The sequence below is a fragment of the Acanthopagrus latus genome, chromosome 18 (genome assembly GCF_904848185.1).
Source record: "Acanthopagrus latus isolate v.2019 chromosome 18, fAcaLat1.1, whole genome shotgun sequence".
In the NCBI taxonomy this organism is placed as follows: Eukaryota; Metazoa; Chordata; class Actinopteri; order Spariformes; family Sparidae; genus Acanthopagrus; species Acanthopagrus latus.
Window position 1 is genome coordinate 6,198,396 of NC_051056.1, and position 24,210 is coordinate 6,222,605.

The 24,210-nt window shown below is 40.1% G+C and overlaps 2 protein-coding genes across 2 annotated transcripts; one reads left to right on the forward strand and one right to left on the reverse strand.

Moving 5' to 3' along the window:
* The first annotated feature begins 418 nt into the window (after window positions 1-418).
* nudt6 (nudix (nucleoside diphosphate linked moiety X)-type motif 6) lies at window positions 419-16,168 on the forward strand. The gene is made up of 5 exons (XM_037076772.1): window positions 419-810; window positions 2,041-2,244; window positions 10,502-10,557; window positions 14,599-14,653; window positions 15,587-16,168. Exons 1-5 carry the CDS (start codon window positions 558-560, stop codon window positions 15,967-15,969), a joined length of 951 nt encoding a protein of 316 aa, XP_036932667.1. The 5' UTR covers window positions 419-557; the 3' UTR covers window positions 15,970-16,168.
* Window positions 16,169-16,323: 155 nt separating this feature from the next.
* fgf2 (fibroblast growth factor 2) lies at window positions 16,324-23,684 on the reverse strand. The gene is made up of 3 exons (XM_037076773.1): window positions 23,007-23,684; window positions 20,011-20,114; window positions 16,324-17,267 (listed from the first exon to the last, which is right to left on the reverse strand). The coding sequence occupies exons 1-3, from the start codon at window positions 23,182-23,184 to the stop codon at window positions 17,082-17,084; spliced, it is 468 nt and encodes a 155-aa protein (XP_036932668.1). The 5' UTR covers window positions 23,185-23,684; the 3' UTR covers window positions 16,324-17,081.
* Window positions 23,685-24,210: the final 526 nt, after the last annotated feature.

Consider the following 24,210-nt stretch of genomic DNA (forward strand, 5'->3'; position numbering starts at 1 on the left):
ACTACATTAACAAATCATGCAATTTAAAGATTTTTCTTGGTTATTAGCCAGTTGGAAATGTAGATCAAGAGATTTAAATAGACGACAAACATAACTAAGGGATGTTATTCAATTCGGCATAACCCTTATGTGCCAAGCAGCGTTTCTTCATTGTTTTTATAGGTAACTTTGGATTTCTTGTTAGCTTCATTGCGCCGGACGAAAACGCCCAAACGAGCCACAATAAACAATTGTAAAAGCAGATATTTCGCTTTTTCAAACTGGTTTACTAGCAAACTTGTGAGCCGAATTTAACACCATACGCTAGTTATTATTTTGAAGTAAGGTTGAGATCTGCAAATTACACTTTAAGTATTAATTTCCTAAATTATCCGACGTGTTAATTTAGTTTGTGACAGCATTACCTAGCTAGCTAGTCCTCGAGCTCCTTTTTCCGGTGCATTACGGTATTTATGCAACCTCCGGGGCGGAGTTTTACGTAACCGTCCTGCACTTCACCCACATGCCGGCTGAGTATTAATCAAGAACTATATGTACACCGTTTTGATAGTAGTATAATGGCTGCTTGTGCTTTTGTTGTCAAGCTTTTACCGTCGGTCGGAAGACGGTTTTGCAGCAGAGCTTCATGTCCCGCACGGTCAGCTGTCCGTGCGTTTTCAATGCATACAACTCGTTTTCAACTGCACAGAGTGGAGGGGACAAGTGTCCTGACAGGGAGAGTGGACCGGTTCGGTGGAGTGACAGTCAACCTGGCTGAGGTCGGTTTACCGGCGGACATCAGCGAAAGCTCATTCAGCAGAATGCTGCAAGGTTAGTCCTGGAGTCTGATGTACAGGAGAGATGGAGGTAATCTGAGGAGAGAAACAATGCACAGGTCATCAATGCACAATTCATTCACCTTAACCTTTATACATAAACTGAATCATTGCACTATAATGTGCAAAACATGGATTTAATCTTTGCAATGTATGTTCAGGTCAGATTACCTCTGGAGAGTGACTTGGGTCCATAGTAATAAGTGATGAAATATTGTAATCATGTAGTGTAGCAGTAATAAAACATTTAAATTGCGTTAAGAAGCCTTTTATGTAGTTATCCCATTATAATGGCAGAGGAAAAGAAGGGAGCCACTTAGTTCAGGAAATGTCCTGCTCAAAGATAAAGTCATGGTAAACTAAAGACAGGGGATTTCTAATTCATTATATCAGCAAATAACTGGCCCATTATTTTCATAATTGAGGTATCTTTCAATATTTTTCTTGATAGACAGATAGCAGAGCTGCACTGATTAATAGATTAGTTTTCAACTATTTCGATAAGTGATTAATGGGTTTGAGTTTTTAAGAGAAAAATTCAGAATTCTCAGATTCCAGCACCTTAAATGTGGACAAAACAAGACATTGGAGGAGGTCACCTTGGACAATTTTCACAATTTTCTCTTTCTTTTCAATATTATTATTAGTAGTAGTAGTAGTATTCAATAATCAGCAGATTATTCAACAATCCAAATAAATTCCCAGAGCCAAGGGAAGATCTTCAGATTGCTTTCTTTGTCCAATTAACCATCAAAATAAATGAGTTCAAATCACGATACTTAATTTAGAATGATCTTAAAATGAGAGCAGAGCAACAAATCTTTCCATCAAAGTTTTTGGAATTCGGAGCATCTTGATTTCTCAATGACTCAAACAATTAGTCAGTCATCAGTGTAGTTTCTATACAACCAGTACAATTGAAGAAATGGATTAAGTGTTGAACTGTTTCAGCACTGTATTGTTCCTCCATGCATTCTTTCAGTCACAGTTTGGATTTCCCCCCTCCACTCTGTAGCTCTGCTTCCTTTAACCTTTAGGCTACTTCCACCAAACTGCTTCTGTTAGCTGTCATCTTGTCACCGAAATCCGATCAAGCATCATGAATGACATTTCCTGTCTGTTTCTGCACTGTGATATTTAATAAAGCAGCAGTGTCAGTAATAAAAATGCATTTTCAAACAAAGTTTGTGGATGATCCTGAACTTGTGTCTTGTGTACTCTGCAGATTCTTTGCTCCAGTGGAAAGCAGATGGGAAAGTTGCGGTGTGGCTTCGAGTGCCCATCTCACTGAGCCGATGTGCATCCGCCGCCTCCACTCATGGCTTCACCTTCCACCACGCCAAAGACAACCACGCTGTGTTGGCTCTCTGGCTGGGAGACGGGGAAAGCAGGCTGCCTGGGTTTGCAACTCACCAAATCGGAGTTGCAGGTAGAGATAATTAGCCTAAAAGTTCAAGCATGAGTCAGGAAATAGGTTGGTAGATAACAGACAGAGAGATCTTAACTAAAGGTCCACTTACCAGCTTTTCCCTGAGGTTTCAACCACATCTCACAGTCTTTATCAGCAGTAGTTCACTCAGTTGTGATGGATCAGTGACAACTGTAACAAACAGTTGAACGCTCCAGACAAAAGCTATGAAGTTGACCTTGTGTGAAGACTTTCTTGTCACACCAATATACTGTTGTTGTAATTGAGGAGTGAGTTAATTGCACATGCAAACATCCATGGTTGCCTGTAGTTATACCATCCAAGATTTACAGCACTTATGAAGTACCATATCAAAACTCATATCATAATTGCATCCTCACATCTCACTGAATTTAGTTATTGTTTATTGTTCATATTCACATTTACATTTAGGGCATTTAGCAGACGCTTTTTTTCAAAGCAACTTACAATAAGTACATTTGTCACAAGAAAGAAACCACAACATATCACTATTGATGAAGTAAGTATGAAAAGAATAGAAACAATGTTCAAGCCCTCATCTGAGCAAAGTAGCTTCTAACAATCAAAAATACTTTAAGTACATAAGTGCTATGATTTAAGTGCTAAGCATAAGAACATACAAGTGCATATCATTTTTCTTCTTCTTTTTTACTTTTGGGGGGGGCTTCAGGGGGTGGCAGGGAGGTATGCTATGCAGGGTAGAGGTAAAGTCTGAACAAGTAAGTCTTGAGTCTTCTGCAAAAGATCCCGAGTGACTCCGCTGTCCTGGCATTGGTGTTCATTTCACCACTCAGGCGCCAAAACAGAGAAGAGTCATGACTTTGCTGAGCGAACTTTGTTTGCTCTCAGCAATGGCAGTACCAGCTGATGTAGAGCAAAATGCTTGCGCAGGGGCGTGTAGTCTGACAAGTGTTTGGACGTAGATTGGTGCAGTGTCACTGACGGTCTTGAAGGCCAGTAGCATTGTCTTAAATCCTGTATGCGCCCTGACAGTAAGCCAGTGGAGGTCACAGAGGAGTGGCGTTGCAATGTGGGTGTTGGAGGAGGATGGGGAAAAGAGAAGAACAGTTGGGTGTCGTCTGCATAACAGTGGTAAGAGAATCCATGTGATGTAGTTGCAGAGCTGAGTGATCTAGTGTTTGGTGAAAACAGAAACGGTCCTAGTGCTGTGCCTCTAGGGACACCAGTTTCCAGAAAGCAAGGCTTTGGACGAGGAGCTATTTCATGTGACCTGAAAAGTGCAATTTGTCAGGTATGGTTTGAACCAGGTTAGTGCAAAGTTAGCGATGCCAAGTTCCACCAAAGTAGAGAGGAGGATTTGATGGTTGACTGTGTCAGACGCAGAAGATAGGTCGAGGAGAATGAGGATGGATGAGTGGGATGATGCTCTGGCAGCACGGAGGGACTTCGTGGGAGTCAGTGAGAGTAGGTCCGTCTCAGTGGAGTGAGCAGTCCTGGAGCCTGACCGACTGGAGTCAAGGAGATCAGTTTGTGAAAGACAGACAGTCTGTTGTTGACATAGTGTTCCAGGGTTTTAGAGAGGAAATACTTTAAAATAATTTAGAAAAAGCTATGATAAAATATGAGTTTAAGCTTAGTAAAGTAAGTTTATCACACAACAAAACTGTTAATAATTGTTTCCTTGAGAATTGCAACTACTACAAAAATTCTTGGAATCCAGCTTCTTGAATGTGAATATTTTCTTGCTCCTTCCCTCCTATATGACAGTTAACTGAATATCTTCAGGTTGTGGCCAAAACAAGACATTTGGAAACATTATCGGGGGCTTTCAAAAAACCACTGATCGACATTTAACACTATTGTCTGACATTTTATAAACCAAACAATGAATCAATTAATGGAGAAAATAAATAACAGATTAATCAATGATGACAAAATCAAGTTAAAGTCTAAGTTTACTAGTCTTTCTTTTTAAGAGGTTGGTTTCATGAGGAGTTATTTGTCTGTTCGGTTGTTGTGCATTTTTCAACTTTGGCCCATTTCACTTGCGTCAATGGAAATTCACTCCTCAGGACTGAATGTGGGGAGAGGAGCAACAAAGAGAGGAGGTACTGACCTGAAGCATGCAATGCTTCTGTTTGTCCAGCAGAGGGCAGAGTGTCGTTTATTCTTTTCACAAAGGAGTGGGTGCACCTAGTGCATGTCAGAACATGTCCAGAGCATCCCTCACTATGAAATGGGGACCAGAAACTCCCTTTTTGTTTCCAGAAGGACCTGACACACAAACACTGATGAAACCTAGTTTAGGAATCTGAAACACGCAGCTGTTTAGATGAACTGATGCTTGTTTGCTTTGGCTGTTGTTGCTCTCAGCTCTTAATTTTGTAAGACAAGAGAACAACTCAGAATGATCAGTCATTGGAGGTATAACACTGCAGTTATAAGAAATAAGTCACACAGTTAATACGTTTGTATTTTAGTGTGGTCAGAGATCATTCTGCTTGAGCTTTCTCTACATTGTATTTTATTCTAAGAACAGACATATTACACTCATTTTATCAGGTTTATAATTTAATTGTGGGTTACTATTAGAGGAGGCTTACAGGATTTAATGTTCAAAAAAAAAAACACGTCAGTTTTCTCATACTGCCAAGTGAAGCAGCCTGAGATGCTCTGTTTAACTCCTATCTCTTTAAGCCTCCCCCTCCTGACTATCCAGTCTGCTCTGATTGGTCAGCTCACACATGCCTGAGCCAGCAGCACTGATTGTATCTCCGATCAGCTCTGTCATTTTCAGCTTCCAGTTAGCCTCACCTTTACCATGAGTAAAGGCATAAAATATGCACATCTGTAACATTTTAACATAGTGTGATGTTATAAAGTCTCATATTTAAAGGCAGGACTACTGACAGGGCTAGCAATTCAGAAGCAGCGTTTTTTGAAAGGAGCTCTCATTTGTACTTTGTAACTTTCAAGCATAAGAACCTTTTTAACACACCAAAGGAAGTTGACATTAAGAAAATATTTTCTGTGTGCAACCATCTTGAATTTTTAGTGAAGTATAGCAGGTGAGTAAATGCTTTTAGTTTCAAACGCTGCTGTACAGTCTGGCACAGGGAATATGAGCACCTGGTGGCTTTTAAACTGTCCAACCTGAACGTAAATGTTAAAAGTGTATGTGTTAAGGTTGAAGCAACCTCCACTGACCACACTGTTAATCCTCAGGTTGACTTTTGGTGACTCTTTTGGGATCTTAGAATACACTAGAATACAAACATCAGTTTGACTAAAATAACACTTAAGCTCCACTTTGTTGGAGCTTTCAACAGCATGTAGTGGTGTTTTATATTAGATGAAGTTTGCTTATCATTTGACTCAAGTGTCATATGTGATAACAAGGCGCCATATGTGGGGAAAGATCTCAGCTGGATCTGAATGCCCTCCTTAGTCATCTTCCGGCTGTCTGTGGACTTCTGGTCAATGACTTTGACCCCTTTGTTCTGCTGTTTAAAGGAATTTGATGTCTCTTTCCAGTATTCATTCAGTCAGTGTTTCATCCGTGTGATGTTCCTTACAGTTGCTGCATGTTGTGTCATAATCCATCCAAGTGATATATGACAAGTTTGAGATTGAGATTTACAGTGAAGCCCAATGGGGTCAGCTAAATCTGATCTCATCGGAGCTCTCATGTTCAGAGCCCTTCACTATTTGAACTAAACCTGAGATTGCAGCAGACATCCTCTGTGAAACAAGAAGAAGAAGCCACAACAACGGACATAATGATTACATGCTGTCAGACTTCCACAGAGTTCACTGTGGTGTTAATCACGTTTGGGCTCTCTTAACCTGCCAGTGTTGCTGCCTGTTTTTACTGATCTAACCATCGAACCAGCAACTGCAATATCTCCAGACTCAATTTAGAGAGTAGTTTAGTGGGGATAGATTTAAATTAGTTAGCAAACAACAACGCTACAACAATGTCACCCATGCCTTGTAAAATCTTCATTCACCACTTCATGTTGTTTCTCTCATTGTAAGAAGTGTGTAAAGTGTGTCTGTGTGAACACATTGCTCCAACCAGTTTCACCATCTACACAAACATTTTGAAAATAAAAAGAACATTTTATTGATGATAAATAGGGCTGGCCAAAAAAACGATCTTGATCATTTTCACGATAAAATTGTTCACGTTAACGATGATAAATTGACTACATTTATTTTAGATACATTTGCTTGTTTATTTATTTATTTATTTATAAATGTATATTTTGAGTGCATTGTCCTCTACCTACAAAACACTACACCAACAGCCAATCACGCAGCAGAGAAACAGATGCACGTGGTGGATGCATGTTTCTGGCCCCTCCCACAAACAACAACTCAAAATGATGGTGTCGAGACGACACAAGAACGTGAGCAGTCTGACTAGAGTAACCGAATGCGAGGAAATTGGCAAAGACAAAGAAATTCAACCGAAGAAAGGTCACACTACTTCACTTATTTGGAAATAGTTTGGGTACCTGAAGTCTGACAAATGTCAGACCAGCATTAGGTGCAAAATGTGTCTACGACCAAAAACCTCTTCCATCACCTCAACAGGTACAGTCCCAAACAGAACTCCGAAAGCATCAGTGTGCTTCCATGCTAGTCTTAGCCTCTCCACAATTAGCCAACAGACCAGCCCCACTGCTTCTGCTAGTCATACTTCAGTTCGACAACCAACAATCACTGCTGCTTTTGTAGCCATCGTCCCATATGAGGAGAAACTGAAACCGTACAAAGACACAACCAGCGCAATTATGTACTGTACTGCTAAAGATATGATGTCTATAAGCACCATTTAAAAACAGGGCTTCAAGAAGCTAATGACAGATGCTAAGTACACTCTGCCAAACATCAGCCCCTCAGCTGTACACAGAGTGGAGGGTACAGGTGGAGCAGCAGCTCAGACATGATGTGAGGTCTGGTCACATGTCTGAACCACATCAGGTCTTACGGAACAGAAGGCTGATGAAGCTGAACTGAACAAATACCTGCAGGCTTAAGAATGTGCAGTATTCACAGGATACAGTAGCTCAATCATCCTCAACATTCACCTTTTTATTTTATTTTATTTAATCAATGTTCACTTCAGTATACCACCTCTAAAATGTTTGAGACATGTCTGAAACAAGCACTTTGTTGTACATACTTTTATTTCTATTTATTCAGTGTTTAACATAAAGCCATTTGGTTGGTTCTGTTGAATGTTTGTCATCTAGTATCTGACAACAAATAATTGTATTTTATAAACCATAATTAACCTTCTGATTTGTTTTGGGGTCTGTCCTAAGAAGAATACTCTTAAAACTATTGTTTTATAATTATCACCATAAACTATATATATGGTGATAATTATCAACATCGATCAATATAAAATAACATATCGTGATTACACTTTTGGCCATATTGCCCATCCCTAATGGTAAACATGTCAAATTTTACAAATACATAAAAACCTAACCAATATAGGCTACGTCTTCCCAGGAGTCCCTAAACTCCCTTAAAATCACTAAACTTTGAGTTTTTTTCCATTTAGGAGAAACTTTATGAACTTTGTGATTGCTGTCCATGATTAATTCTTAATATTGTTTATCTTCTTGTAAATTCAGCAAATGACTAGAAATGTTTTCTATCTTTGTGGGAAATATGTCTGTTGTTCCCAGTGATGTATGTGTTTATTTATTTATAGATCTGGGAAGGGCGATCCAATCACAAGTGGTCACTCAAGATATATCTTAAAGCTGCTCCCTTGTGATTGGATGTTAATACCAGGTATTACCAGAGTCCTAACAAGAAGTAAAATAAAGGAATTACATTTTTGCTGAGATATATATATATATATATATATATATATATATATATATATATATATATATATATATGTGTGTGTGTATATATGTGTGTATATATATATATATATACAAATTAGAATCAGCGTAGTGAATCATAAGGAGTGTTTTATGGTTTGTTGCATCACATAGTGACTCACTGAACCCTCAGTGATTGTATTTTGGCACCACTCAGTCTTTCCAATGCCATCTCCCCACCTTACAGTAGAGTATGTATGCAAACTAAAGCAGCAGATGTATTCCAACCTCGCGGAACAAAAGCAAGGTCCTCGGCATCGCAATAAAAGTCTAATTGACCTCTCCTCTCCGTTGTTAGATACTATTATACGTACTACACTGTAGATATTACTTTGACCATATAATTGTTATAGAATTGAAAAGCAGAAGGAGAAGCGTACATGAATCATGATCTAGTAGAAGACCTCAAACTTTCTTGTGGCTCAGAGGCCAACTGCGACCTCAAGAGATTAACAGTTTTTTACTATAAACCCCACAATCCGCCTCTGATGATGGCCTCTTGGCTTTCTGTCTCATCATTCATATCCACATTATTTTCCTCCTGTCTCCTTGTGAGCACTTTGTTTCCTAGGCCGAAGGCTACATAATGATAGCCTCCCTTAGCAGCAGCCAGGCCTCCTTCTGTGAACCGCCATATGGCACAGGGATCGGGGATGACATCAGTTTCCACATGGAACTCCAAGTCAGGCCTTTAAGACGACCCATCCCTCTTTACACATCTGTGACATTCATTTAAGGAGGCCCGTCCCAGTCAGACGGAGCGACCGGAAAAGAAAGTGGCCCGTTCTCCCTCATCATCCTCCTCCTCCTCCTGAGCTGTCAGCAGCAGCACATAGCCTCTCTTAGTCATGTCCTGCTGGGGAAAAAAAGAAAATGCTCAAACAGGCGGGAAAAAAGTGTAAATAGTGAAGTGGGGTGTCCACATCATTTGCAAGTACAGCTAAGTCACTCAGACTCTGTTTACACTAAAGAACCCATTCGCCTTTCCTGACAATCTGTTTTATTTCAACGAGGGGTTGATTGATTTGTTTTTTTCAGGGATGATACGACACTGATTATTAGTTATCAAGGAGACCGATACCTAATATTAGGAATCAATATGAATTTGCAATAAAAATATGATATGTGTCAAAAAATAACCAGTGATGGAATGTACAACTACAATTCAATCAAGTACTGTACTTGATTACAATTTGGGGTACTAGTATTTTCATTCTCTGATATTGAATCAATTAATTTTATCAGCAATCAGACACAAAAAGCACCGCTAGCAATTATTGGTAAAATGCTGACTATCGGACCCAATAATTGGCTGTGCTGATAATCGGTCTACCACCAATTTTAACCCATAAGTTTTAGACCTCTACGCGGCAACTAAAGATTATTATCATTGTTGATGAATCTGTTGATTGTCTTGATTAGATTGTTAGGTCCATAAAATAGTATTCATACACTGATGGCGGTGGCTGCCGACCAGCACATCAGGAGCAGTCTGGGGCTAGTATCTTGCCCAAGGACACTTAGACATACAGACCAGGGGAATCAAACCAGCAACCTTTCGTTAACAAGACGCTGGCTCTGCCCCTGAACAGCCGCCCTACGCTAATATATTAATTCATTTAAAAACATCCTCCATTGTTAAAACCAGCCTCACCGAAAGACAGGAGATGGTATAAACACTTTTGCCTTTGAATGTTGTCTGACACGTGATACAATGTGCTTTGTTTAAATTATATTGAGGTCTTACTGTTAGAGAGATCTGGAACCTCTAAAACTGTAGTACCATTCTAGTAATTTATAGCACTGTGGGTATAAGACAAGTGGTTCTTTATTACAGTTTTATTTTTTGCTTTGCCCTAAACAGCTCAAGAAGTTGAATAATCCTGGTTTGCCAAACAGGGATGAGCAGCAAGCCCAGCAACGTTATTGTCAATTATTTAACTGGTTTGTCCACAAGCATTGATATTAAACACCAGGGACGCATTGAAAGACAGCTGTTGTGTCATGAGAGCAGCTCCTGACTTGTTCCTCTACGTGGTGCAAATTTTATGTTGTGTCCAACCTAATAATTACTATTTAGCAAGACTGCCCACAGGTCTCCCCAACATGAGCTTTTCCCTTTCAAGTTGTTGTGTAACCTCTCAGTTACAAGCAGCAGCTAGAACTACATTGCACTCAGTGACCCTGTGTTTCCTGTCAGAGTTTCAGTCTCAGTAACAACATAGAACATCCAACAGGAATTATAAATTACCTTTTTACGTTTGTCCTTGTTAGGACAAACTGTTTTGTTTCTGTCCAGGGGATTGACATCTGGAATTCCTCAAACTGAATCAGTCATGTAATAATGAATGTTTTCTTTTGTTCAGGTGCAGTCGTTGATGAATCCAATGGAAAGGTTCTTGTCGTCCAAGACAGAAATAAGGTACACGTTTCACTTTATTATTTGAATATTCCATACAGTGTATGCAACTGCACTTCACTATATTCATTGAATGTCTTGATTTAGTATTCAAAAAACTCTCCTCTACCCTGTCTGAACACAACATGTTAGTGCCTGTCTCTTTAAGGCCCCTCTCCTGAAAAGGCCAGTCTTCTCCAATTGGTTAGCTCTCACAGGTCTGAGCAGGCATTGACTGTATAGTTTTGACATCACAACCATACAGAAGTCCTGACAGCTCGTTTAAAAGCACAGTTTCCAAATGTTGTTTTATTTATATTAACTGTGTGCATGTGTTGGCTGTGACAATGAGCTTTCATTGTAAACTTGCTGGTTTGCCTCAGAAAACCTACGAAATCTACAAAAAGCATGAGTTTTAATCATGAACGCAGCGTATGAAAAGGGGGCTATAAACAAATGGTGTACAAATACTTGGTGCAGTGAGTTAGTGGCCAGAGTGACACATTTGTTAAAAAGAAAAATTCGGACACATTTTGGCTGGTTAAAGATTGTTATTGGCAGGAAGCAGCTCTTTCCTGCTCGATGCCAAAAAGCTAATTTGGGAGACTGATCCTTCATCCAGTGAAGCAGCAGATGTCTCAGTGCTGCTCAAAATCTCTGCGATTACTTCTGTTTATTTAGCGACATACAGTTGCCTCTGTTGTTCCAAACGTGGATGGAAATCCTCTCAGACCTTCAGCTCCTTTCACACTTAACATAGCTCCACACAACATTAGTGGACCTCAAGCAAACACCTTGTTTACATGAGCTGAATGCACTCAAACAACTGGGAGTGTGTGTCTCCGTCAGCTCTCACAGAGCCCCGCTGTGGAGCTCAAGATGTTAAGAGGGCGACTTACAACAGGCCTGTTTTTAAAGCCGTTTCTGCACAGATTTGTTTACGTTCTCAGTAATATTGCAGCCAATTTAGGAACGTGATTGCACCACGATGCCGCAATTTGGAAGCCAATTATGGTGTAAGATAAACCATCTAACCCTTTTTGAATAAATGAGTAAAGACCCTTTGACACAGACCGTGGGGACGTGAACTAAACAAGTTCAGCTCATCTGGTGCATTCAGCAGCTTCTGTCCTCAACACAAGTAAAGCTTCAGCATAACATTTTGTAATGTGACCACACAGCACTTAAGCTACAAAAACATTTGAAGCAGCCTACATGAGAAATTCACACGTCACCATTAAAGACTGAAATTAACAGCATGTTAAGATATTTACTGCTCTTTACCACAAAGTGCCAACACAGGTTTACATTGGTGTGTAAGGTCTAAACCTCAGGGTAAATGATGTTTCACTGCACAGGCAATATACCGTGTCATACAATAACATTATGTACCATTATTTTGTTGTACAGTCCTGGTTATATAGTGATAATAAAGTCGATTTTGAATCTTGAATGTACAGTACATCCTGGTATCTGTTTGAATGAAGAACAAAATAATAGCATAGAAACGTTCCTCACAGTTTCATGTATATAGTGACAATAAAGGATTAATCTACTAATCTAATCTAATCTTATATAACCAGCCTGTCCATTGTTTTTATGTTCAATAAACACAGATAATGTATATAACATGGAAACCCTTCATTTTACTTCTTAAGACAAAAAAAAATGTCAGTGTTCCAATTTCAGCTGGAATGAAAAGAAATAATCTCTGCCTCCACAGAATGATTATATAATTATGCCAGAGTTGTTATAGTGCATCATAAGACACAATTTGTTTCGTTTAGAATCACTTTGCCTACATTAACATTGCTTACTGCTTATGAAGGAAACTTGTTATTACTCAAGTAGGTGATCAAAACCAACATGCCTCGCAGCAACCGGGTGCACTGACAAGTTCTTACAAATTGACTGCATAAGTAGGCCTAGGAGAGGTCGTATCACAATCAACGTGTACATGTGGGAGGTAATACTAGAGAGCATCTCTCTTTTTGCAGAGCATGTATGATTTAGAGAAGACAGGTGAGGACGTGCACTAGTTAATGGATCACAGACGGCGTTGTTCTATAGGACAGATTTAAAAAATATAAGTACAAAATTCTAGAATGGGTCACCAAATATACTTGGGCAGCTATTAATATACCTTAGCGCACTACCCAAATAAAGTACATTCATGGGAAACACTGAGATCCATGCATTATTTCTCAAAATACACCCTATCTGGCCATATCCATATGGTTAAAGAAAGTGAGAAAAACTCTGGGTCCATCTCTGTATCTGGATCTGCACCAGAAGTTAATGTGTTCTCTTCTGCAGACTAAATACGACATTCCTTGATGTGTCATTTGTGTTAATCAAACCTTAAAAGTAACGTTTGTCACCCAAAAATATGTACACAGCACAGAAGTGAATCATTCTGCAGGATTAGATTTCTCCAATTATGTGCAACATTTCTCCTAATCTGCCATCTTTATGATCATTCCTCTTTACCCTCTCAGCAATTCTAGTTCAAAAAAAAGGAAAAGGGTCTGGGAATGGGTATATGGTTACTGTGAAATGATCATATGACAAATATAGTTCCATTAGTTATATTACAACTCGCACAGAATTTTAGTAGGCCTATTTGCTGCCCTTTCATTGCACACAACATGTAACATGTGTCCCAGCCTCCTCTCAACAGCATATAATGCATCTTAATGGCTTTTCTCCAGGAGCAGAGGGAAATAGTTAGTGGCCTGGAAGTGTGGGGAGTGTTTTATCTCTTCCCCTCCTCCTCCTCCTCCTCCTCCTGCTCCTCCTCCTCCCCATCGAGCTGTTTACTGGAAATGGGCTCTATAACAGTCTGGCCCTTGGCAGTAGACTCTCTCTGGCAGAATGTGCCAGTAGCAAAGGGTTACGAACTTCCTGAAAAGAAACCAGGACTTTATCGCTCTCACATCAGGTCAGATCCCCAGTGGACTGGAGGTAATTTTCTGAATGACGAAGGAGTATGAGTGTTTAATTCAACCATTGTCCAAAGACATTTACACATCATTTCCTAGTAGATGTACTGTGAGCAGTTTGTTTGTTTGACCTCCTCCTAGCAAATGTTTTTGATACTATTATTAATTTAACATTGAGCACTGACTGCTCCTGTGGAGATGAGGCATTTCTCCCTCAAAAAACCACACATAATTATTAAAGTTACACAAAATTTGTTTATTTCTTCCAACCAGCACATTTTACAAACCGCTCCAGAAAATAAAGCATTTTGACAACGCATGAAAATAAATGCAGTAGTGCATTTGTGTTCCTCACAAAGAGAGGATTTGCAAAACAAGAAAAAAAATCAAAGTATTTCTGAGACAAGCGCAGCATACACAATTCTTTAAGTAACTACAACAATATATATACAACACTGACATCATAATTTAACCAGCAGCAAACTGTTATTAAATATCAAGGATAAGTGGTGAAACAGTTTCGGAAGACACACTTCACCGCATCAGATGCAAAAGTCTCCAGAGTGAGGCACTAAATATAACACATAACATGAATGGATGAATGAATGATGTTCAGATGAGAGCGTTAAACATCTCTCTGCCTGTGTAAGTTATAGTTCCGATAAATAAGATGATCCTTTAACACATGAGCCACTAATTATTGTTACTGTCTTGAATAAAACAAAAATGTACATTTTCGTATACATAAGGGCTTGAGCGAGTACGCTCGCTGTAACAGGAGAATATACTTTTTGGAAGTATGAGTATCATCCCATCAAGCCGTGTCTACGTACTTTGCTGGTTGACTGAAGTTTATTTATCATCCTTTCATTATTTATAGAAAATGTGTTCACTAAATAAAGAATAAATTGAGCAACTTCTGATCAACCCACTCAATTTCAGACGTAAATCAACTACTTCCAATGAATTCCACCCACTTTCATTTTAAGCCCAGCCTGTTCCAGGAACAGCTAATGATTTACTTTCTCATCCCTAGTATACATGTTAACATGACTAAGATACATTTACAGCAGTGCCATCTATCACAATTGTTGTTCAAATTTACTCTGCTCCTGTGCTTCAGACAAAGAATGCTTGGAAGTTCCCCGGTGGTTTGTCTGATCAAGGAGAAAATATTGGTGAGTGTCACGCTCAGCAGAGCAAAAGACTGATACAGTACATCTTACTAAATCCTACGATTTTAGTATTACACTTAAAGGGTAACTTTTGGCAACTTGGACCTTATTCTCCCATGTTTTTTGTTGTATTTGTCCCATAATGTATCATGTGAGACATGGTGAATTAAAGGGTTATTTCAAGCCACATTTGGTGATTGTTTGCAGGGGTGACCCTGGAAATTTTTTTTAATAGGGGCGACCAGAAGGAGCAACTATAAATGTATGGGTGGCCAACAAAAGGCAGAGGGTAGGATTGTTAGAGTTATGTGTCCATGATGTGATCCCTTTATGGCCTAACATTAGGTTTTCACTTTCATTTTCACTAGGCATTTACACTTCATTTGTATCATAAACATGTATTATAAACTCGTGTTTGTCACAGAACTTATTTTCTGCAAAGATCCGAACTCAAGTGGAGCAATACCATGGGCTTTTTGTCAAGGGAAGGGTTAGGGTTAGTGCCAGGTTAGCCTACAGAACTACATCACCCCTGCCACTCTCTACTACATCTATTAGTCACTGAGACTAAAAAAAAATTATTATTATTTGTTCCAGGTTGAAAGATATAGAAGTTACCCTTTAAAGATGAAACATATACATTCATTTGAACTGTACAAAATAAGGCACAAGATATATATGCAAAGATTTATATCTGTCTCTTCAAATTCACCTTTTTTTACACTTTTAAAGCAGCTTTAATATTAATACATGACCCACCCCAAAAAGCAGCGTCAAATGTTTATCTTTACAAAAAATATATGTATATCCCTTTTACCCACAGCTAAACATCAGTCTGCAAGATGACTCTGACAAGGGAACGCAACTGTATTCCTTCATGTCAGAATCTTTGAAATGCCTCCACGTACATGTATTTATATTTTGAATCCTTCTCAGGTGCCACTGCTGTTCGTGAAGTCTTCGAGGAGACAGGCGTTCGCTCGGAGTTTAGATCTCTGCTCAGCATCCGGCAGCAGCACAACCACCCCGGGGCGTTCGGTATGTCGGACATGTACATCATCTGCCGACTGAGCCCGCTCACCTACGACATCAACTTCTGCACTCAGGAGTGTCTGCGCTGCGAGTGGCTGGACCTCTCCGAGCTTGCCAAGACCCACGACACCACGCCTATCACGTCTCGTGTAGCCAGGCTGCTGCTTCACGGCCTGGAGCAGGGTTTCCACAAGATCGATCTCACCATGGAGGAGCTTCCAGCCGTCTACTCTGGGATGTTTTACCAGCTGTACCACAGGCAGCTCCCTCCTACACTAAAATCCTAGCAAGCCCTTATCTACCTGATGGGGTTAGCATATCATGGCTAGCTTTGTTAAGGGGTATTCATGACTGGAATTATGTTACTGTTGAAGAAAAGCAGTGCAATACTGTGTACTACAACATCCACTTTGTGGTTTTTGAAGAATTATGCCACTTTTGCAGGATTGTTTTAAACGGTTTATTAAATGCTATCTTGGAAGTCGACAACTGTTGGGCAGTCATTGCTGCGAGCAGCTGATTTCAAAGGTACTGTTCTTTATTCAGCTGTATTTTTTACTGGGAACAGGCTAACTACCAGTGTTAGCTGACCATATACTGGCAGAAGCTAACATTAGTAGCTGGTAGCTGTATTTTTAATATCGACCGCTTTGCTAAATTAGCCTAAATAAGTCTTTGTTTTAACCTGCCTTTCTGCTGTTGGATTCAAAATCAAATTCAAAAATCATTTTGTCAAAATACTGAGTAGAAGTGTGTGCTTATCTTGTGCTTTGGTTTTGAATTTAGTGTGCTTATCTTTGATTTTTCAAACAAACTTGTGTCTCACACGAACAGAACATATTGAATTCGGTTATTAAGTTCAGTCCCTGTTCCTCCCTTCAGGTCACAATAATGCAGGATCCGCATGCATTTCCTTCAGGAAACATGTTTAAGAATATTCCCACATATGTCATATATCGTGCAGATAATCGCAGCGTGCAGACTCAAAAGTCAAAAGCAGTGCGGTAGGAAAAAGACTTGTAATCGAATGGTTGCTGCTTAGAATCCCTCAGCCAGGGACAGAAGATTGTAGAAGTGAAATGAACCAATAATGCTGTGCAGCCAACTGTAGGGGAGCACTTGAGCCAGGCACCCAGCCCCAGTTGAACTAGTGTAGCAGTTGGTTAACAGTAAAAGCCTGGTTTTACTAGGAAGCAGCTAAGTGTCGGTGTGTGCCAATGTGAAGCTGAATAAGAGCAGACATGTTCAGGATAAAAAAAACAACTCTCAGGATATAACAGTCAGAAAGCATCACAGCTATTTTGGGCAATGTTGATGGAACACTTTGTCTTCATTGCCGTCACATCTTCTTCTTTGTTCCTGCCATTAAGACGTTAATATTTCTAAACCATACCCCAGATTAGCACTTGGCAGACATCGGAAGAAAAAGAATGGCCTTTTGACCAGGTCCAGTTTTGCTTCCAGACTTGTACTGGCCAGTCCGCTTCAGTGCCACGTACATGTTTGGGTACTTCCTGGAGCGGTAGGTGTTGTAGTTGTTGCTTTCGAGCCGCTCCAAGAAGTGGCATTCATCCGTTGCTCGTCTCTGGAGACAAAAACAAAGAGGAAGAACAGATCAGCTTAATATGATGTTCAGAGGACTCAATGTAATTCTGCTGTTCACTGAGGTCTGCAACTAAAGGAAATTAGAAACCAGAGAATGTTCCCATTTAAGCTGGAATCAAAGAATGTTTTATCTGGTTAATCAATCATCAACATAATTGGTGATTCATTTAATCATTGACAACTAATCAATAAGGCAATTGCAGCTCTATGAGGAACAGTAAGGGCTTTAGGAGGTTAAAACAGGAGAGTTCACTGCTGTAAGGACTTAGTCACCAGCCTTTTGTATCTACTGGAGATCGTTCCATCTCAATGCACGTAAAGGAGGTTGCAAACTGAGGAAATGTAAGTGTAAGTGTGAAAACCATCTTAAATGCGGATATCCTGTATGGCAGTGCTGTCATCCCCATTTACTGTATGCAAACAAATGGCAACTCATTCATTCTGTACATTTAATATGTGTCTCTTCTTAAATCCTCTCTGCTTATGTTCATTATTTCTGTATAAATTGAACTTGAGGGACATCTGGGGCCTTGTAAGAGAATTTCATGAGATTATTTTGTTTGGATGTTATTTTATTAGAATTTGTTTAATATATGTTGTTGGAAATGGAAAAAAATGTGTAATGCTCAAATTTATGACATTAAATTATTTTGAAGGAGAGTGTTGGTTTTAGCTCTGGACTTCACACTAATATAGTTACGTTTGTTTGAAGGACACCAGGCCTGAGCAGGGACTTTATTACAGCTATAGTGAGGTTTTGTCTTAGTCCACTGTCTTTGAACTGTGATTAAACATTAAATACTCTTTTAACATTGTCCTTTGAAAAAGAAGAAATGAAGAAATCACAAATTACTAAACATCTGGCCAAAATCTTGCTGGGCGTTAACTGCTCTACACCCCGTCCGACAAGAGGCTTTTGTTTTACTCTTACGACTTACTTCTTGACTGCACAGCAACGGAGCTGTTAGTCAGAAAACCTTTACTTTCAACCTCAACAACCAACCAAAGCTACTTTCTTCAATTTAGTATGCAAAGCCTCCAACAGACATTCATTATTATAAAATGATTTATTACTTTATCGTAGTCAGACAGCCACTGAACCATCCTTCACCTTGATTAGTACTGTGGGGGTGCTGGTTCGATTCCCCTGGTCTGCATGACAAAGTATCCTTGGGCAAGATACTGAACCCCAAACTGCTCCTGATGTGCTGGTCAGTGCTTTGCATGGCAGCCACCGCCATCGGTGTATGAATGTATGAATTACTATAAGTCTCTTTGGACAAAAGTATCTGCTAAATGAAAATGTAGTACAAACCTAGCTAGGAAATAGATATACAGAGAGAGAAATCCTGTCTTAGATTTTTAAAATGTTACTTTGTTATGCAGAAATGCTAATTTAAATTATCTTCTTTTATAATGTTAATAAAGATTTAGGGTGGAACAAATATTTAAAGTAATTCCAGTCTTGTACCAGTAGAATCGATGTCTATAGGAACCCATTTGTAAGGTAGTCAATATATGTCAGCTGTGTGAGCAAATATATCAGTGAGGATCTTTAATAGATAGCAGGTGACCTCTGCTTGTTGAGAAAAAACGTGAATAAAGACTAGAGAAGAGGGGGAAAAATCTAATTTCTTTGGCAAGGACTAATGTTAGGTGGACAATTTCGCAATTTCTCGCAAGTTTTTAAATGACTTTCTACACACAACTGAGCACAGAACAGATGCTTTGTGTGGCCGCTGCTGCAGCTTCTCATTAAGGGGAAATGCCTCTTGCCAATTACATGGACCGCCGACGAGCCTTAACAACCACCTAACTGCACCAGTCACCAGCACTTCACACATCCACTTGCCTCTGTGAGTATACTATATTTTGTTACGTGAAGATCTGCTCTTTTTTTTTTGCTTATGTGAAACATCTGATCGCTGAACAACAAAAACTGTCTGTTGGCTGTTCAGAAAAGCATTTTAGATCTAAAAGCCTGACAGACTTCAGATGTTCTGCAGCATGAACAAAAGACACCATAGTGCATCTGCTCCCTTTGGAGAAATGCAGGTTTCAATAAGTAAGTTCTTCTCTCCAGCCTTCCTCTTCTTCTGATTTCATTTCTCTTCCCGCTTAAATCTTAATTCAGAAAATTCTTGCCCTTTCATCATCTGTCCTCTCATTCATACATTTCACAGTGTCTAGACCATAAACTGCCTTCCCATGTATTGTTCAATTCTCCATTTTCTCTGCTACCCCCATGTCAGGTTGTCCATGGAGATCCCAAAGAATCACAATAAAGGCCTGCAGCTACTAAAGGTCACGTCTTTTACATACTTGCTTTTCTCCCCTAGCAGCATCTAAACTTCCTGAGAAAGTTAATGTCTAATTGCGTACCTTTTGTATTTGAAGTGCTGACTAAGACAAAGGAGTGACAAGCTAATTACTTCCCTTCACTGAAGGCAGATGGCTTGAGGAGTTGCTGGTAAACATTTCAAAACACTGAAGCCTAAGTGCTGCTTGTGACAGTGCCTTTGGGTCAATTTACTTGAGGCCAGCTGGAAGAAATTTAGTGGGTGCTTAATGAGGATTTGTGAAAATTTCAGTCCCTGAATAACTCCATGAACCATTTCAGGAAATGATGAATTTTTTTTGTGTTGTTGTTGTTGATTTCACTGAGACAGTATTTACATTCATCTCAAAACTCAAAAACAGAAAGTTTGAATAAGGTAACTCACTGCTCCAAACAGTCGTCCGTCTCTGTTCATGGCCAGATAGCGGTTAGCACAAACTCCTTTGATGACCACCTCCCCGACTGAGGTCGCCTGAAGTTGAAGCTTTACTGGGGGAAAACAGACAGAAGTTTGTTGGAACAAAATGAGCTCAGACACAAAGAATTTGTCGTTTCCTTGCCGGATTGTTTAATCTGAAGGGAAAGGTAAGTGCTGTGTGTTCAACACATCTGTTTTATATAAAAAAAAAATCAAATATCCCAACAACAGATTCCTACACTCAATCACAATGAAATGAATTCTTTAGGGGTGAATGTAAAACATTGTATATCTACATCAATGGCACCGTCTTTTGGCAGCTTAAGTTGTGTTAAGCCCTGGACACAGCAGTGTGACTAAAGAAACAAGTCCCAGTAGAGATGCTATGTGAGCCACATCAATATGAAACACCAATAACAAGTGAGACAATTCTGTGCCTACTGCTTGTGTGCCACAGGGCTATTCATTTTGGATAGGAAATTGTTGGTTTGCTTCATAGCACAAAACTGAAAGTAAAATCTGGCTCTTAATCTGATAGACTCTTCTGTTATCCTGACTCTGTCTACCATAAGGGCATGTTGAGTGAAATAACACTGATAGGAGCGGTGAGATCGAACCATGCAGTAAATATGTCGTAAAACCAAAACATAGCTCCATAAAGCTGCAGCATTAGTAAACAAAACATTGATAGATGTAGTTTTAAATGTGCTTTATGCGACAAAAAACAAGCTCAGATTCCCATAAATGACCACAGAAAAAAAAGAGAGAGAAAACAGAGAAGTTATCTGCTCATAGTGGTGGTTTTACATGTTTTGGCCAACGCTAGCTGACATTTTATTTGTACAAAATATGTGAAGCACTGTTGAAGCTACTAATGACAACAAGCTAGCTGACATCATTAAGCAGTAGTCTGATAGCACTGAGCACACAGTACCTGTTGGCCATCTGACAGCCTCACAGACAGATCAAAATCATCGCCACATTTTTTTTTTTTCTTGTGGCAACGCTGCTTGCCGAGCATACTTTGCACGAAGCCTAACCACCGAAAAGGAAGCAGGGGCCCCACAAGGTAAATGAGAGGATCTGTTTAGAATTCATTCACATTAAGACTTCAGATAGACACACATCTGTCTGCAGTTAAGCATTCTGCCTGGATGATTCATGTCACAAATCAAAGAGGTGTTCTTCCTTGAATGAAATGTATGATAATGCGCTGTGGTGTGTCTGATGTTTACTTGGTATACTATGTCTCACAGCTATTGTGAATACAGGAAAACTTTCCCTCAATTGCTCTCTGGTTCTGTAGAGTGTGGTCCTATATGTAATGGTCCTGAGGTCAGTGACGTAAGGGCAGCAATTTGTGCAAATGCAAATGGGCCATATTGTCCTCAGAAACCTTGTGGATCCCCTGCAGAGTCTCGTCTGCATTGTCATGAAAATCCAACTTGAGGATCTGATATATCAGGTCACTTTTTTCAGTTCCAATTCTAGCTGGCAGGTACGTTCGGTAGTCCAAAAAGTTGGCAGGACTGTTGTAGTCAGAACAAAAGCAGCATTGATCAAGCACAGCTCAGGTCACATTAACTGGTTAATCCATTATGATAAAAAGCTAAATGACTGATTCCTGTTTTATGACTCATTATATATATATTCCTAGTGACGGTGTGTAACTGAGTGCATTTACTCGAGTACTGTACTTTAGTACAATTATACATTTACTCTGGCTGAAAAGATAACCAAAATCATCAAATGAATGTGATGAAATAATGGTTTTTATGTCATGATGTATTTTTTTAAAGATTATCTAATGAAGGTTGTGTCTAACCAGCACGCTCCTGCCCGTCCTCATCTAAAGCTCCTCAACAAGCGCTGCAAACACCAACACTCCCGTGCTGTTCTGAGCTCCCAGTCTATTACCGAGTAATGTGTTAACTTGATATACTTGCTACAGCTTTATACAACACTGTTTTCCTTACTGAACCCAACATGATACTGATTGTGTTATATCAAATTTAGCAGGAACCATTTTTAAAAAAAAATATCAACCAACTAACCTATTAACATCAACAAGGTTACTCTCCTGGTTCATATTTTGATCTAATTGAATTATTCTAAAAATGGCTCCTGTCTCTCTGAACTTGTTGCATACAGGACACGTGTTTGGGCCCACCTGCTTGAAATGTCACACTGTACGGTTTGTTGGGCAATGCACTCCCAAATGTGTTTTCCTCAGGCAAAAAACCCCAAATTCTTGTTCTCCATCCTCCCCTCCCACTTACTGATGCAACATACTTAAATGTATCAGTGATATCAGTGATCCAGAGGCACCGAAGGGTCTTCACAGTTGTCCGGGACAAACAAGTACGCTGATGTTTCCATTTCTTAGAGCTGCCAACTTTCAAAAGAACACTGGAACAGCGTAAAACTCCTGTCATTTTCTATACAAATATTGATTGACTGGTGGTGCAGATGAGTGTATTTTCCCATATATATAGAAATTATCTTATTTTCAGCTGTGTTCCAAGTTCATTGAAATAAAGAACTGACGGTGACAGGTAAATCAGGATTTCACTTATTCTGACTTTAAACTCCATGTCGTGCTGTCTTGTGTGACGTAAACCACACAGTGAGCAGTGTGAATGGCTGTGACTCAGCAGGGTGATCAACATTTACTAAAAACGTCACACATATTCCATCAAAGTTCCCATTGATTAAGAAACTTTGAGGTGAACTCCTCTTGAACTACAGTTATTACACTTTCCAGACATAGACCTACGCACACTTTGGTGTTTACAAGTGGAGAATTAACCTCAGCAAGCTGGAAAATTCACATCGTTCCTCCATGATTTTTTTTTTTTTTTTTAGCTTCACTCTTACTTCCCTGTGCATAATAAAAAAAAAAGAACATAGAGAAGCTTTGTGTGCTGTGCAAAGCAGAGTAAAAGGAGCTCTGGTGTACTCACTGTGGGGGTCATTCTTCTCACGGATTCCATCCACTCCCCCGTCAGACTTTATCCTCAAGAAGAAGCCCCCGTTTTTACAGTACAGCCTTTTGGGCTCCTTGAAGCTCCCGGGAGGAAAGCCGCCGCTGCCGCCGTCTTCAGGTGTGGAGGGAAGTGTTGTGATTTCTCCCGTGGCCATCTCCTCCTCTTTCCCCACTTCCCGGCGACTGCTTCGTCTCCTTCTTGAGCAGTGCAGGAGCCCCACTGTGGCCTCCCACCTCCCACTAACTGTTGCCTGTTCCCTCCTCCCCTCCTCCACTGAGCTTCACACAAACTGTTAACAAACTCAGCTTAACCTCAGAGGGTCAGTTCGTTGTTACACCCCCCCTCTCAGGGCAGCAAATGCCCTCTGAGTCCTGAGAATTAGAGCCGCGGGGACTCCTAAATGCTACCTAACAGCAGACATCCAAGTCTACCATTTGTAGCTGCTCGTCTTGCTTGTAGAGCTGGCAGCTGCCTTTCCAGCGTACTTGGAGCACACTGGTGAAGGGGGATGCAACTGTGTTCCCCCTCTCGTCCACTCTTCTTCGAATGAAGTGTTTAAATCAGGGCAGCTGGCTTAGATCTGTGTGGAAGGCTTTCCCCTTTGGGCCTCAGTTCGCATGCGCCCTAGGAGCACCAGCACACACATGCTCACGCCCACTAATGCTCAAGGATTTAACCAACCAACCCAGCAGAAGTCAAGAAAGGAGAGGAGGGCAAGGAGGGGGACGTGCAACTTGGACTGTGCAACCGAGATCCCTTCAGGCGCCAAGAGCAGCAGCAAGCACGTGAACGGAACCAGCGCTTTCATTCATCCAGTCTGCTCCCGAGCAGAGACGTAAAAAAAAGAAAGCCGGCACAGGCAGCTTTTAATGAATCACTCTGTGCTATTCATGGGTAAAACTAAACAATGTGAAGCCGATGAAAGAGCCTACCTCATGAATGAATAATTTTAATTGCTATCCGCAACTTCCTCAAAGGGGAGGATCAGGGATGGGTGTTATTCATGCAGGATTCATTTCTCTTTTGAATTTAGGGCCAACAGTGTGATCCATCTGTCAAAATAGGCACTCACTGGTCTGGGCATCTGGGTAAATGTTTACAACATATAAAACTCGGGCTGGATCAGTAGGAAGTCCTGATCGTGGTCCCCACCAAACTGGCCAGTCAAACATCTGACATC

What these genes read in the sequence shown, in the direction of transcription:
- nudt6 (XM_037076772.1), top strand. Translation starts at nt 558, where the DNA reads ATGGCTGCTTGTGCTTTTGTTGTCAAGCTTTTACCGTCGGTCGGAAGA. An exon ending in TCGTCCAAGACAGAAATAAG is followed by an intron (nt 10,558 to 14,598) that starts GTACACGTTTCA and finishes CCTGTGCTTCAG; the next exon opens with ACAAAGAATGCTTGGAAGTT. An exon ending in TGATCAAGGAGAAAATATTG is followed by an intron (nt 14,654 to 15,586) that starts GTGAGTGTCACG and finishes AATCCTTCTCAG; the next exon opens with GTGCCACTGCTGTTCGTGAA.
- fgf2 (XM_037076773.1), bottom strand. Translation starts at nt 23,184, where the DNA reads ATGGCCACGGGAGAAATCACAACACTTCCCTCCACACCTGAAGACGGC. An exon ending in TGAGAAGAATGACCCCCACA is followed by an intron (nt 20,115 to 23,006) that starts GTGAGTACACCA and finishes GTTTTCCCCCAG; the next exon opens with TAAAGCTTCAACTTCAGGCG. An exon ending in ACGGACGACTGTTTGGAGCA is followed by an intron (nt 17,268 to 20,010) that starts GTGAGTTACCTT and finishes TTTTGTCTCCAG; the next exon opens with AGACGAGCAACGGATGAATG.